This window comes from Limulus polyphemus, unplaced genomic scaffold (genome assembly GCF_000517525.1).
Source record: "Limulus polyphemus unplaced genomic scaffold, Limulus_polyphemus-2.1.2 Scaffold2823, whole genome shotgun sequence".
NCBI classification, from domain to species: domain Eukaryota; kingdom Metazoa; phylum Arthropoda; class Merostomata; order Xiphosura; family Limulidae; genus Limulus; species Limulus polyphemus.
This window is the reverse complement of record NW_013668433.1, coordinates 46962-60930: the sequence shown is the minus strand read 5'-3', so window position 1 is coordinate 60930 and position 13969 is coordinate 46962. Positions and strand designations below refer to the sequence as shown.

General features: G+C 30.7%; 1 protein-coding gene across 5 annotated transcripts in view; it reads left to right on the top strand.

Moving 5' to 3' along the window:
• The window catches only part of LOC106467994 (serine/threonine-protein kinase VRK1-like), a 37493-nt gene that overhangs the window by 10392 nt on the left and 13132 nt on the right, over positions 1-13969 (top strand). For all 5 annotated transcript variants that reach the window (XM_022396272.1, XM_013928388.2, XM_013928387.2 and 2 more), the window contains exons 2-8: positions 1593-1724; positions 3261-3404; positions 4270-4325; positions 5465-5534; positions 6452-6648; positions 8453-8551; positions 11033-11165. In XM_022396272.1, coding sequence (XP_022251980.1) covers positions 1673-1724; positions 3261-3404; positions 4270-4325; positions 5465-5534; positions 6452-6648; positions 8453-8551; positions 11033-11165 — 751 coding nt within the window. In that variant the 5' untranslated portion in view covers positions 1593-1672. The remainder of the gene's footprint in view (positions 1-1592; positions 1725-3260; positions 3405-4269; positions 4326-5464; positions 5535-6451; positions 6649-8452; positions 8552-11032; positions 11166-13969) is intronic.

Genomic DNA, 13969 nt, shown 5'->3' with positions numbered 1-13969 from the left:
CAGGAGTGTTAGTTTAGTAATTTTGCACTTTCTGTAGCTCGGACTGTGGTAATCCAAACTATCATATATTTTCAGTGGATGTGCTCTACTGGACCTTTACTTCACATACTAAATTTCAAGGCAACCCATTAAGAAATATACAAGATATAAAATCTTCAATTTTAATTGAATTTTTTTCCATTTTTTTTTCTTTGCACTGAAAGTACGGAAACTTTATTTGATAGTAAAACATACTTAAATTTCCTCAATTTTTTAAAATTTAGTACACTGATAGATCTTTACAACTTAAATTAGGTGTCAAATGGGTTCTAAATGTAAGCAACAATTTTTGGCATATGCCTATGCAAAAAGTCATGTGAGCTATTGGTCTGAAATTTTTACTATAGCTTCACCTAAGGGTAAAAGAGGACCATTTTTAGTTTTTTGTCATTCAGAATAAAAATGGCTGATTTAGAGCATCAAGACTACAGGGTGAAAGTAAGTGCATATACATAAGTATTGGATAGATGAAGCAAATTAAATGAGTAGTTTCTAGCTCAAATTTTTAAAAGAATCTTACAGGTATTATTCATTTTATAAACTTCTCCTAATTAAAAGAGTATTTAGCATCACATGATATTAGTGTAGATAATGATGCTTGATATGGCTGTACCAAGTGCATGCGGGCAATGACAAGAAACTGTTAATCTAGTTTCATTGGCATTACCGTAATGGAAGTTGTTCACTCTGTTTAAGAGAGGAAAACTACCATCATATATTTTATAAAAGAATCTAATTGTTTCTGTAAAGTATAGATCTGTTTCAAATAATAGGGTTACAATCCTAAAGCTAATGTTGGTTACTATTGAGTGTTACTTTTTCTGACTTGCTGTGGTTTGTCGGTGCGTATTGACAAAAAGTCATGATATCTAATTAAAAACACCTTAAGTGAGAAAAAAGGTGTGGCCATAAAAGGATTGAGCATGTAGCTTAAAGGAACAAAATCAAAATTGTAGGCCAAACTGGTAGCTACACACATATCATTGATAAGAATTTGATGGCAAATATCCATTCATTAGTTAGCTAGGCCTTGTATATTGTTTTACCTACCTCATTCTCCAAGTTGACAAAATACATGGCCTGGCTAACTAATGAATATTTTTTGTAAAATTCTTATCAATGCTATAAGTGTAGCTACCAGTTTGGCTGCCAAATTTGATTTCATTCCTTTAAGTCACCTGGTCAGTCATTTTTTGACTGCACCTTTTTTTCACACTAAAGGTGTTTTTAATTAGATATTGATTACTGGTTAATTGGAATAAGCAGAAACAGTAATAACCAGAAATATTAATTTTGAGTACTGAATAGTTGGAAAAACTAGTTGATTATCTTACATGAATAATTGATGTAATTGAGCTCTGCAGTGTTCAGTGTAATATTTTTCCATGTTTGCATCTCTTTTTTTTTTTTTTTCAATACATGCAGTGAAATGTTACATATTTTTTATGAATTTATTCTTTGTGATGAATTTCCATGTTTTCAGAATATCTTGTGTACTTTATAAAGTTGGTATCTTGTTTTTAAATATTCGATTTTTACTCATTTTCATCTAGAACCTATATAGTCTATGGAGTGGTTTTTCTGAGCTATTGAGACATTGCTACAAATAGTGTACCTTGTAAGTTTATTGAAGATGCCCAAAAGAGGAAGTCGAGAGAATGAAGGGCCAGATGAGAAAAAGAAAGGTAAGAACATTGATTTTACTATACATTAGCAATTTAGGTTTTTTAAATAGAGATCTTAATGTATCTGAAACTAGTATTTTAAACAACAAATATATGCACCTTGCATAATGTCTGACATGGCCTGGTGGCTAGGTGCCCAATTTGCGATCTGCGGGTTGTGGAATTGTAATCTATAACCAAAAATTGTCACCCATTCAGCCTTGGGGGCATTATATTGGTAAAGAGTTGGCGGTGTTGAATAGCTGCCTTCCCTCTTGTCCTGGGGTCTTTAAACCTTTTTGGACAAGGGCCAGGAGGTGGATCTTTTTGGGTTTCGCGGGCCGTAGAGGTCATGGTAAAATTAAATAGGGATGCATGCATGATCAGATAACATCACAAATTTATTTCTCATAAAAGCACATATTGAAAATATTTAAGATACACAATCATCTTTTTTTTAGCATTAGTGAGAAGTATGAAACTGGTGCTCTTCTGACAAAATTACACGGGCCTTATCACAGCTAGATTGGCTTTTGCTCAATTACGTTTTATTTTTGTTTTATAATATTAAAAAATTGTATTATTATTTTAATAAACTGTTTGCGGGCCGGATAAACTGAAGTCGCGGGCCACAGTTTGGAGACCCCTGCTCCAGTTCATCACTTCAAAATCAAAGATGGCTACCACAGATATCTTACCAGTAGCTTTATGCAAAATTGAACAAATAAATAAACTTTACACCATAAAAGATAATAATACTGTGGAAGTTCAGTTAGTACATGTATGTACTTAGATTTGATATTTCTTTTAGGTCTTTTTATATGTATTTAACAATATTTTTTTTTTAACTTCTTTTTTTGGGGGGAGTGCTTCTATTTATATCTACATTACTCATCAGTATTACATGTAACCATTTTTATTGGTTAGACGTTTTGACTTCCTATCTGCGAGTTGTTGGATCGAAACCCATCATTGAACATGCGTGCTTTTTCAGATGTGAGGTATTATAATTCCTCTATTTATTGATATAGAGTAGCTCAGCAGCTGACAGTTGATGGTGTTGACTAGTTGCCTTCCCTCTAGTTAACCACTCTGAAAATAGGGATAGTTAGCACACATAGCCTTTGACTAACTTTACAAAACAATTGAACAAAACAAACAAACCATTTTGTGGCAAGACATTTCTTGCACAATATGTAGGGTACTGCCACTTCCACTTCTAGATACTAACTCCTATGACTACTGACGAAAAACAGTTTCAAGTTCTCTGCACTGGGAACATAAAGATGTTAAATTTATACAAAAATACTGTGAAGCAACTGACAATAAATTGAGTACTTTTAAGACTTTTTTAGAGTAACAATGAATTTAAAGATGGAATATAAACACAACACTCTCTTTATGTGTTTTAATGTAGGTTTATTATAATCAGCTTTTGTCTGACATAGTACTTAACAATTTATTAAACATTATTGTTCAATTATGTACCATTGTGTTACTAGGCACTATATAATGTTAAGAATATTTTTATTTTTCATATATTATGTTGCATTACAGCAATTATTCGACCACGAGTTGCATCAAATGGCCATCGTCTGCCTGATCCTATTCCTGCAGGAGAAGTGCTGACTGATGTTATGAAAAAACAGTGGAAACTAGGAAGCTCAGTGGGTTTGGGTGGCTTTGGTGAGATTTACTTAGGTGCGTGAGTACGGCTTTAAACATATTTATTGCTCAGTAATTTTACAGGAATATTCTAATTCTTTGAATATATTACTCTGCTGTATTAAAACCCTTTCATTGGTAATTCAAAGACAAAATAGAAGTGTGTAGGCTTTTTTTTTATTAGTAGCTTCTGAGAATAGTTTTCACACTTTTTATTATACTGACTTGCCTGTAAGCAGTACTGAAACTTACTGGTTAGTTAGTAATCAGAAATAATTTTGATTAGCTAATTATTTTCATTATGATCGATTTAATCACAATTTTGGTTACTGAATAGTTGGAATAATTGTAAAAACTAGTTGATTATTTTACATGACTAATCGACATGATTGATTCTCTTAGGTAATTGATATAAATTCCCATCTCTACAGTGTTAGGTGTAATGCTATTTTAATATTGATATTTTCAGTTTTCATTTTTGTTTGCACTACTTGAAATGTGGATCATGTACATGTTGTCAGAGATTTGCAATGTAAAATTATCTTGTATAAAAAAAAATGAACAAAACAGCGACATTATTGACAGTAAGCTTATCTTTCAAACATAAATAACTTTTGTACATCTCAAATGAGTGTGTTATTAATGTCAAAATACAGAATGAGGCAGTTTTTCTTCTGTTACTATTATTATGCAAGGATGTTAGGGTTATGTATTATTGTCATTGTTATGTACTTGCTCACACTTTTAAGCTTTTAAACATGATGAAAAGACTATAGCATTATTTTCTTTGTGAGTGTGAAATATGGCTGGCAATTAAATACTAATGCTGGAAAGCATTTTGAAATTTGAAAACAAAGTAAAATGTGCTGGTCTTAAAACCTTAAATTTATTTATCTTTTAGCTTCAGACAACATTTCAAAAACTGTCGGACCAGAAGCATCATATGTTGTTAAAGTTGTAAGTGATTTTGATGATTTTATTAGTTCTAAGATTTTATACGATCTTTACTGTTAAGTTTCGAAGCCATATTTGTAAGCTTGTTTTATAGTAATATTTTTTTTTCTTATTATTTAACAGCAACATTGTTTTTAGCATTTTCGTGATATTAATTTTTTGCTGTTGGATTCTGATTCTTCTTAACAGATATAATAAAAATGATTATGTATTTATAAGAAGAGTAATACTGTGTGACCATTCAATGATATATCAGTTATATAGACATATAACACGTTAATGAAATACTAGTAGCAGATAATGGTAGTCTGTAAGTGTCTTTTTGGGTACATTTCACATTCGAACTGATCATCATTATTATTATTCATTAACATGTCCAAGAATGAAAGTTTATGATCTTCCTGATGTTTCACAATAAACTTTATACTGCCATGTCTACTGTGCAAATATTGAAGAGACTGGAAAGGTTGATCAGAGTTCTCAAAAATGGTAAATGTGTCCTATGATGAATGAAGTCTACAAACGTGTCTGTGACTGAAATTTCCCCTAATTCTGGGGGCCAAACAATTCAACACACAAACTCCATCATGCTTCCTGATACATATTAATTGTACTTCAAATAAACGAGTAAAGTTGTGTCTAAGTTCACAAATAAATCTAGTTATGTTTCTGAAGTTGAAAGAAAGTTATGTTAAAACACTACAACAAAATTTAGTTAAAATTCGTGTATAATGGCTACCTTGCTCAGAAATAATACCAAGATAAAACATTTGTTAATAGTCGCAAAGTTTCGAAATTGTTTGATCATACAAGTCAAACATATCTCAGAGTCAAAAACTACTCAAAAACAATAGGTACACTGTTTTCTTTAACTCTCAATGAAAAGTAATTGTGATTTCACTTCACAAAGATGAATCACTAATGTACAAATATCCTGATGCCTCAACTATAAGTTAGTTCTTCACCAACACCAGTGAAAACAATGGGTTCACTACTTTTTGGCACTTGATACAGTGTAGATTTCCAAGCAATAACAGATATTTCTCTCGTTGCATGTGCTTATGAATAAAATGCATAAAAGCTTCATGTTATCATAAGTAAATGTATTTAATGTCTCACTGTTTTTTTTAAATATTGATTAGGAACATCACACTAATGGACCACTCTTTTCTGAGATGCACTTCTATCATCGTGTGGCAAAAACTGAACAAAGTAAGTTTGATACATATATGAAAAATCCTTTTTTTAACACAATATGTAGAAAATAAATTGTAATAATCTTATGTTCAAAGACTTTGATTAATCTTATGCATACTGTTGGAGTCAATTTGACTCATATAGAAACCACCATGTAACCATGAAACTATACATATTATAATTCTGAATGTATTAAGTGTATCTCTATGAAATTTGGCAAGGTTTTAAAAAACACTACAAATATGTCGTATGCAAAAAATCAGATTTTTTAATAAAGTATTTTTTACTAAAGCATTGTCTGTGAATTTACAAAGCCTTTACTGAGTCAGTCTTAGTGAAAGGTGATTTTCATGCTAAGAATGAAAATTCTTCTTATTTTAGATTTTTCGCATTACCTCTAGAACCTTTTAAATGAATATCAAAAGTTGTTGTTTTTTCTACCCCAACAATAACGGTAACAAAATCATTTGTAGCAAAACTTGAAGTTTGCTATTACAGTTACACCTTCAGTATAAAAGATATTCTACTGTTATGTATTAATATGATACACAAGATGTCTGTCTCTCTGTTGGTAAAGTGATCATAAAATGAAATAACTTAAATGCTGGTGTATTTGTTTTGTACAAGCTAAAGTTTTTGTCTGTTATGTAAGACATATCCTTTGAAGGAGTGATTAGTATAGTTATTATTATTTTTTGTGGTCCAGAAAACTTTAAGTTTGTTCCTGTATAACGAGGGATATTCTTCAAAACAATTAAAGAGATAGGGATTATGGTTGTGTCATTAACTTAATTGATATTGAAATATTAACATGAGGATTTGTTATTAATGACTTTTTTTTTTTTTGCAAGTATTAAAACAAATTTAGAAAAAAGACAAATTTTTTTACATGCAGGGAACTGTTTGTTTGTAATATTTTTCTTTGTTTACAGTTGACGAGTGGGTCTTGAAAAAGGACTTAGATTTTCTAGGAATGCCAAGGTTTATAGGGTCAGGATCTCATGAATATCGTGGGGTCAAGTATCGTTTCATGGTAATGGAGAGATTTGGAGAAGATCTACAAAAAATTCTTGACAGAAGCAATAAACTCTTTCCTGAAAAAACTGTTTACACATTAGGAATTAGAATTGTAAGTAGTAAGCTTTTTGTTTTCAGATTCATTAAGCATTTTCTTGACTAGTCCTGAACTACTAGTTGAATATAGTTAATGAAGATGTGTATTGGAATATTAATTATTAAATTTAGCATATTATGGGAATATTGTGAAATTTAATCAGTAAAAGATAAATTGTATGCTTGAACACCCTTTTTAATTACTGAGAATTGGTCCATTCAATTTAAAGATAACCTTTTAATAATAATTAGCATGGGAAAGATTCTTGAAATTTAAAAAATAAGAAAATATGACTTATGTTTGGTGTTTTTATAATAATTAGATTACTTTCTCATAAAAGAAGAAACAAGTATTATGAACAGTTCATCGTTTGCTTTGTCTAATTATCATTAGTAATTTCTGTGAGTGTGTGGACATATCAGTGTAGCTATTTGTACGTATCTCTATATATTATGTTTTGAATTTGTAGGAAAAAGTACATATTGATAAAAATGTATGTAGTGTTGGCTGCACAATAAGCATTGCAGCTATTTGGCAAGCTGCAAAAACAGTTTTTATTCATTGTCAGTAGACTTCTACGTGTGCACCATTAAGTGGCTCCCGGCATGTTTAACCGATAATTGATTTCAGTCCATTTTCACTGCAACATGCCCAGAGTTACAATGGTGATGGCATTCGTTATCCTGGTCTTTAGCTCAGTGTTGTTTGCTATAGGTGTGTGATACACGATGTTCTTAACATACCTCCAAATAAAGAAGTCTGGTGAACATGGAGGCCACAGAATTGGCCCACCCTGCAAGCCAAATGATGCATTGAGCCTTTTCTTGCATGGTTGCCATTATATGGGGTAACACTACTCACTAGAGTGAAAAAAAAAAAGTCAATAAAAACTGAGTCGGGCTACAAGATTTTAAAAACTGCATGGTTGTATTTCTTTTGTCATTTAATTATTAAATTTTGAAATATGAAAGATAACTTTAGGCCACCCTGTATATTAACACATCTTATGTTTGAAGAAAAATAAAGTTGATGGAGTACCTTTTATTAGGTTTATATCTCCTGTTTCAGATTTATTCAGTTTGGTTGTAAGAGCAGCATTATATGTAGGTGATACATGTTACACCATTTACATACTACTAGAACTTCTGTTTATGTTTTTTTTTTATAGAATGCAGAACTAAGCCATAAAGTACAAAGTTATTGTGTAACGTAAAAACTTGTTGTTTTTTTTTTTTATCCATTTACAGAGGTTATAATTTTCCAAAAAACTTTGACTACAAGAAAATTAATTTGGTTCTAAGAACATTGTGACTGTAATTGAATAATTGTAACTCAAAAAAGACACTAGACTATTTTAAATTTGTATCACAATTTAATTTTTTGTATGTTTTTGTTGTAGGGATCACATCTGTATGTTTTATTTCCATTTATACACATTATTTTTATACTTTAATGCCTCTTTATTATACTAATCTTACAAACATTGTCTGTATAAATAAAAATTTCTTTTTTAACAGACCTTTTTTTTTTTGAGGAGAACTAAAACTTGGCTACCAAAATCTGTAAACTTCATACAATTTCTGAATTTTGTGTAATATAGCTTAATGTGTTCTAGTGTTGTTTAATAAACTTTTACAAGTGAGCTTTAAGAATAAAACAGGTAGCTGCAATGTTATTTTCACTATTTATCAATAACAGTAGTTGTCATGTGGTATACGAATAGTATTATTGTTGCAACTTGAATGTTAATATATCTTTGTTGTAATGTATTAATAGAGAACAAGTTTATAATATACTAGACAATTTTGTTGTTGTATAGGTAGACATTTTGGAGTACATTCACAGTTTTGGATACATCCATGCCGATGTTAAGGCTTCTAATCTGCTACTGGGTTACGGAAAGGGCAGGGAAAATCAGGTACTGAAAGAATTTTTTATTATATTTCTTTTGATATTGGGAAGATCGGTGTATAAATCTTTGTATTAAATTCATTTTTATGGTTTGATTAGTAATCCTTAAATACAGGACCAGGTTAACACACAGGGCCATGGTTCATGACTGTATATTATTATATTAATTGATTCAATTGAACTATTTTTTAACATTATGATGAAATGTATGGTGTACATTCAGTAGGAGATCAGATAAGTTCACAATTTCATCATATTTTCATCATCATATTTGTGAGTGCATATCATGAATTTCACCATACAGCACTCTGCCTATAAAGGGTCTTTCTATACCATGAATAAAAATTTGATTTGTGCAAAAATTCTCTTTATATCTTAAAAATAAAAAAATGTTAAAAACAATTATTGAATATTATTAAAAATGCAACTCTGTAATTATCTAATTGACGTGAAATCTCGGTATCTTATCTATTATATTATCATAGAATATCAATTATTGATTATCAATAAAGCCAACTGATAGAATAATAGGATAACCATCCTTGATTTGTAGCAATATATTCATGGGACTCTCGCGTCAAACATTCTCTCTTTTGGCCTAAGGGGCCCCATGGTAGGTTAATCCGGCACTGCTTAAATATGAAGTTTAGTTTGGATATATTTTTAAGTTTTTAAACTGAAGTAGTAGTGGGAATACCAGTTTCATTTATATGAAGTTGCGGAAGTCATTTTCTACCTATAGAGTTTTTGATCATTTCTGGATGATATTATAGAAGTTTTTATCAGAATAGAACAAGATATATAACTACTGATAATAATACAAGCATGTTTATATATTTCTTGAATAGCAAATGTAATTTTAGTATAATGCCATCAAAATAGTTCTTATTTCTTGTTTACTAGTTTTACATAGTAGCACAGATAATTAATATGTACATTACATGAACTTCTATAAAAGAAAAAACCTGATTTTTTGTTTGTAAATACATAATATTTGGAAAGTGCAATTTTGTTACTTGTATAAAGAATGTACTTGTCAACATTTATCCCAACTTTTTTTTTTACAACCACCCATCCATTGGACAGGAGAAGATAGTGATAGCTTGTAGTCTTGCATACTAAAACTAGCCTGAAAAGCAATATTTCATGCATTGAAAATAGACAATAAAATCACTTAATCTTTTTGAACATTAAAATATATCAGTTATTCTAGGAATGCAGCTTGTCACAATTGCAGGTTTGCCAACTTGAGGTAATTTACATCAAAAGTTAACAGAGAGAGACAAGATTCACAATATAAAAAACATTAAAATCTCCGTAAACAAGAGAACAAAACACAAGTCACTTGATTATAAAAATAAGCATTTCTTTATTAGATAAGTTCAGTCATTCTTCAGTAAATAGTGTCTTTTGAACATTCTTAATTTTACTTTAGGTAGAGTATAACTTGACATGGCGATCTACTCAAGGATTTTGCCTTCTTCCACAGTTTACAGGAATGAGCACAACAGTTCTTGAATCAAACAGTGCAGAACTTTTTTGCTTTTATGAGGTTTTACTTGAAAATATGGGCTTAATATTTCAGCTGATTAAATAAAGTTTAATCTAGCTTACATAATAAGTGTCACTTTCAAAGACTTTCACATGCTCTTCTTAAAGCCCTTATTGGAGAGCTTTTTGACACATATTGATCGAGATAATATCTTGTAGAATATCTTAAAATTAGTAAGATTTATTCAGTGTATTTCAGGACAACTTGATTTGTACACCAAGAATTTTAATTGTAGCTTATCCATAGCAGGCCTAAACAATATTTATTCTTTATTTGGTCAGGTTGTTATCTAAGCATCACACTGATATTAATTCTTTTTACTGCCATGTTTACCAATAAACAACTTTCTCAGTACCAATAAGAAACAAAAAAGCATGTTTTAATGTTTCTTTACTTATCTAAAACTTCAAACTGGTAAGTTTGAAGGAGAATATACTTTATTCATCATAGAACAAAATTCTAGACTCACGCCTAGTTAATATTACACTTTGAGACAAAAAAAAAGGCAATATCATGTGTCCATGTGCATTACAATGGAAGCATTAAAGACTGCAACCATTTATGGACCAAGCAGGTGTATCTAGTATACTGCAACTTAGTTTTGTTTTCCAAGCCTAATATTTGACTCGTTAATAATTAAAATACATCTAAACAGCTGTTTACTTGATAAATTAATTAATTGTTATTTTTCTTGAAAACATCTGTATTAACAACACTAATTAAAATTTTAGAATTAATTGTTTTTTTAACAACAATAACATCATCACACCTTGAATCCCTGGTATTCAAACATGCAAAAAATAAACACTATTAATGTAATAATAATAATGATATATTTCTGCAAACTGACTGTATGTTATGGTGCCACAGAATAGCAAGCACATTTTGTTTTAATTATGTATATATACAAAAGCTTGTGTTTTCTCCATATTCTAGGTGTATCTTGTAGATTATGGGCTAGCTTGTAGATATAATAACAGTGATGGAACTCATAAAGAATACAAAGAAGATCTTCGTAAAGCTCACGATGGTACTATTGAGTTTACAAGCCGAGATGCCCACATTGGAGGTACGTAAGTCTACACGTTAAGATAATGATACCAAACACTATTTGAGAAAAGTCTGTGTGTGTCTGTTTATCACTTCTGGTTCAATTGTCACCAAACCTGGCATGTATCTTTAAGGCCCCACGGGGAGTGACATGGGGAAGGGTTTGGTATAAAATGCAAGTTAGGCTAGAGTAGATGGATGATTGATTATTGAGTCAGTCAGTGAAGTAGATGAGTGGTGAGAGCATTTATTATCTCGTGAAAAAAAACTGTAACTTCTGTAAATTACTCTGGGACAGTTATTCAGTTCAGTTTTGTAAATTTTTAATTTGTGTTTTTAGCAAACAAATCAAGGTACAAGAAGAACTAAACTTGTGTGAATAAAACGAGTAACTGATTAATTATAATTATTTCTGAAGTTAGGCATATTGCTTAATAAACATTGGTTAGTCCGTTGGACTTTTAGATGAAGAAATAAAATTATTTCGTTATAATTAAGAGGACTGGACTTTGCATTCTTCTTCTTACTGAATAATCTAAAATAATCTACTCAACAATAGTTTTATAAGTACATTCAGTAACTAAAGAAATAAACTGTATATTGGCTTTCTAATTTAAAATTTTGTTAAGGTGAAGTGTTAATACACAGCATGGAACTATAGTTGTCTCGTGACATTTTTATGAAACAGTTGAGAGAAGTTGGCATAGAGAAAATGTGAGAGATATATATTATTTTGATAAGTAGGTTTTACTCTTTCAGGAGCATAAAAATAAAAATTTTTTTGCTAGCCCAAATTGAAATTCTACTAGTTCAACTAATTTTATTTTTACTTTAATGACTAAATTATTACATTTGGCAAATATATATATACATGTATCTGTGTTCATTGCATTGACTTATTTCACAGTTTTACAAAACTCAAAATGATACAATTTACTACAGCGTATGTGATGCAGATATGAAATGTATGTGATACTGATGTTCTCAACATACTGAAAATAATATGGTTTAACTCAGAACATATAAAATCTCTAGGTAGGTTGTCCAGTTCTTTATATATACAATAAAACCAAAACAACCACAAGGCTGTCCAACACTTGGAACACCTTCATATTTAGGAAAAAGGTCACAGAGCTCTGAGGGGGCAGTCCCAGTCATTATTCCCAATCATTGCTCTTTCACTTTGTATCAGTAAACTTTGTATTAAAAAAATAGCTATTCTTATTCCTAGAAAAAGATAATCACATACTTAGTGTACTATATACAAAACATTTTCATTAACAAGTTCTTGACCGAGTGATGCCGTATGTGTTTGTATATCAAGTAGAGCTGGACTGGCCACGAGCTTATACTTAAAATATTCACATTAACCAAGGAATACTATATACACTATAATGTGTTGAATTTTGTCTCAATATGTAAACTTTATTTAATTAGCCAGTTTATGCCAAATACATTGACAGTCATGTGCATCGGGCTAGTGGATTTTTCCACCCATGTCTTTTTATTTGAGACTAGGATGAATTGGTGTATATTATACAGTGAAAATTCAACTCCATGTTTTGATTTCTCAATATATGAAGGATCATGCACTTGAAAAATAGCAACATGCTTAACATTTGTTTAACATTATCCCTAGCTGTATTCACTGAACATGCACGGGTTCGGTCCAGTATGGACCTACAGTGTATTGGGGATGAAATGTTGACTATAATTCTGAATTTACTTTGTGTATCCACACAAAATGTGGGAAGCTTTTAATAAAATGTTCAAGTCTGTTGTACAAAGAAAAAGTGACACAAGTATTTGTAATCAGTATATATCTGTGAATTGCCATTGTCAATTTGACTAGGACTCTGACAGGTTAGTGTGCAAAGTGATGTTCATGTGAAGAATAAAAAAACTTTTGTCCATCTTACAGTTTTTGTATTGCTTTTACACATAACCTCTAGAACCTCCAAAATTCATATCTACAGTTTTATTCAGTATTCTTGTATATTGTATGTGTATATTCTACCATGAACTGTCACAATGTGAGCAGTGTAGAGTGAAATTAATAGTTAATAACCCTGATGTCCAGTACTTAATGTTACTCTGTAGGAGATTGTGGGATGCACGTTTTAATGTCTGCCCATGCAAAGAGTTATAATTTTTGTCTCCAGACCAAAGGCAGAAGAAGTCCACAGGAATATATTCAATGTGTCACTTCACTGTTTATAATTTTGTTCAAGTTGGTTTTACCTGGATACCTAGACCAGCATACAAATGAAGAAAGATTGTCGTTGCTACTTCAGATAATGAGGTATAGCAGTTAACACCATTTTAGTAAAGGTGCAACGTAGAAGGACTTAGATTATTTAGATAGTGAGGTATAGCAGTTAACACCATTTTAGTAAAGGTGCAACGTAGAAGGACTTAGATTATTTCTTCTAGAGATTTTAACAAGCGGTTTGTGTCTTTTGCCACCAACTAGAATTTCTTAAGTTTATTCTTCAGTCTTCAGTTTAACTGCAGATATTCTGAGTTTAATCAGTTTCATTAAATACTGTCAGCTTTCTTTACAGATTGCTGTATCAGATAAAGCAACTTTGGTTAATGAATACTGTTGTCTTATCAGTCTATTACAAGGTTGGTCAATTTGACTGACCTCGTAACAACCAAAAAAAAAAAATCTAAATTACTTTCCTTTCTAGAATAACTTCAAATGTAGTCTGAAACTACATTCGTTTATCCTAAGTAGCTTTTGAAGTCATAACAATGTACATCTTTTTTGTAGTTAAATTTTATTGTTTTATTTCCCTTTGAACTGTGTCTAGCTACTAT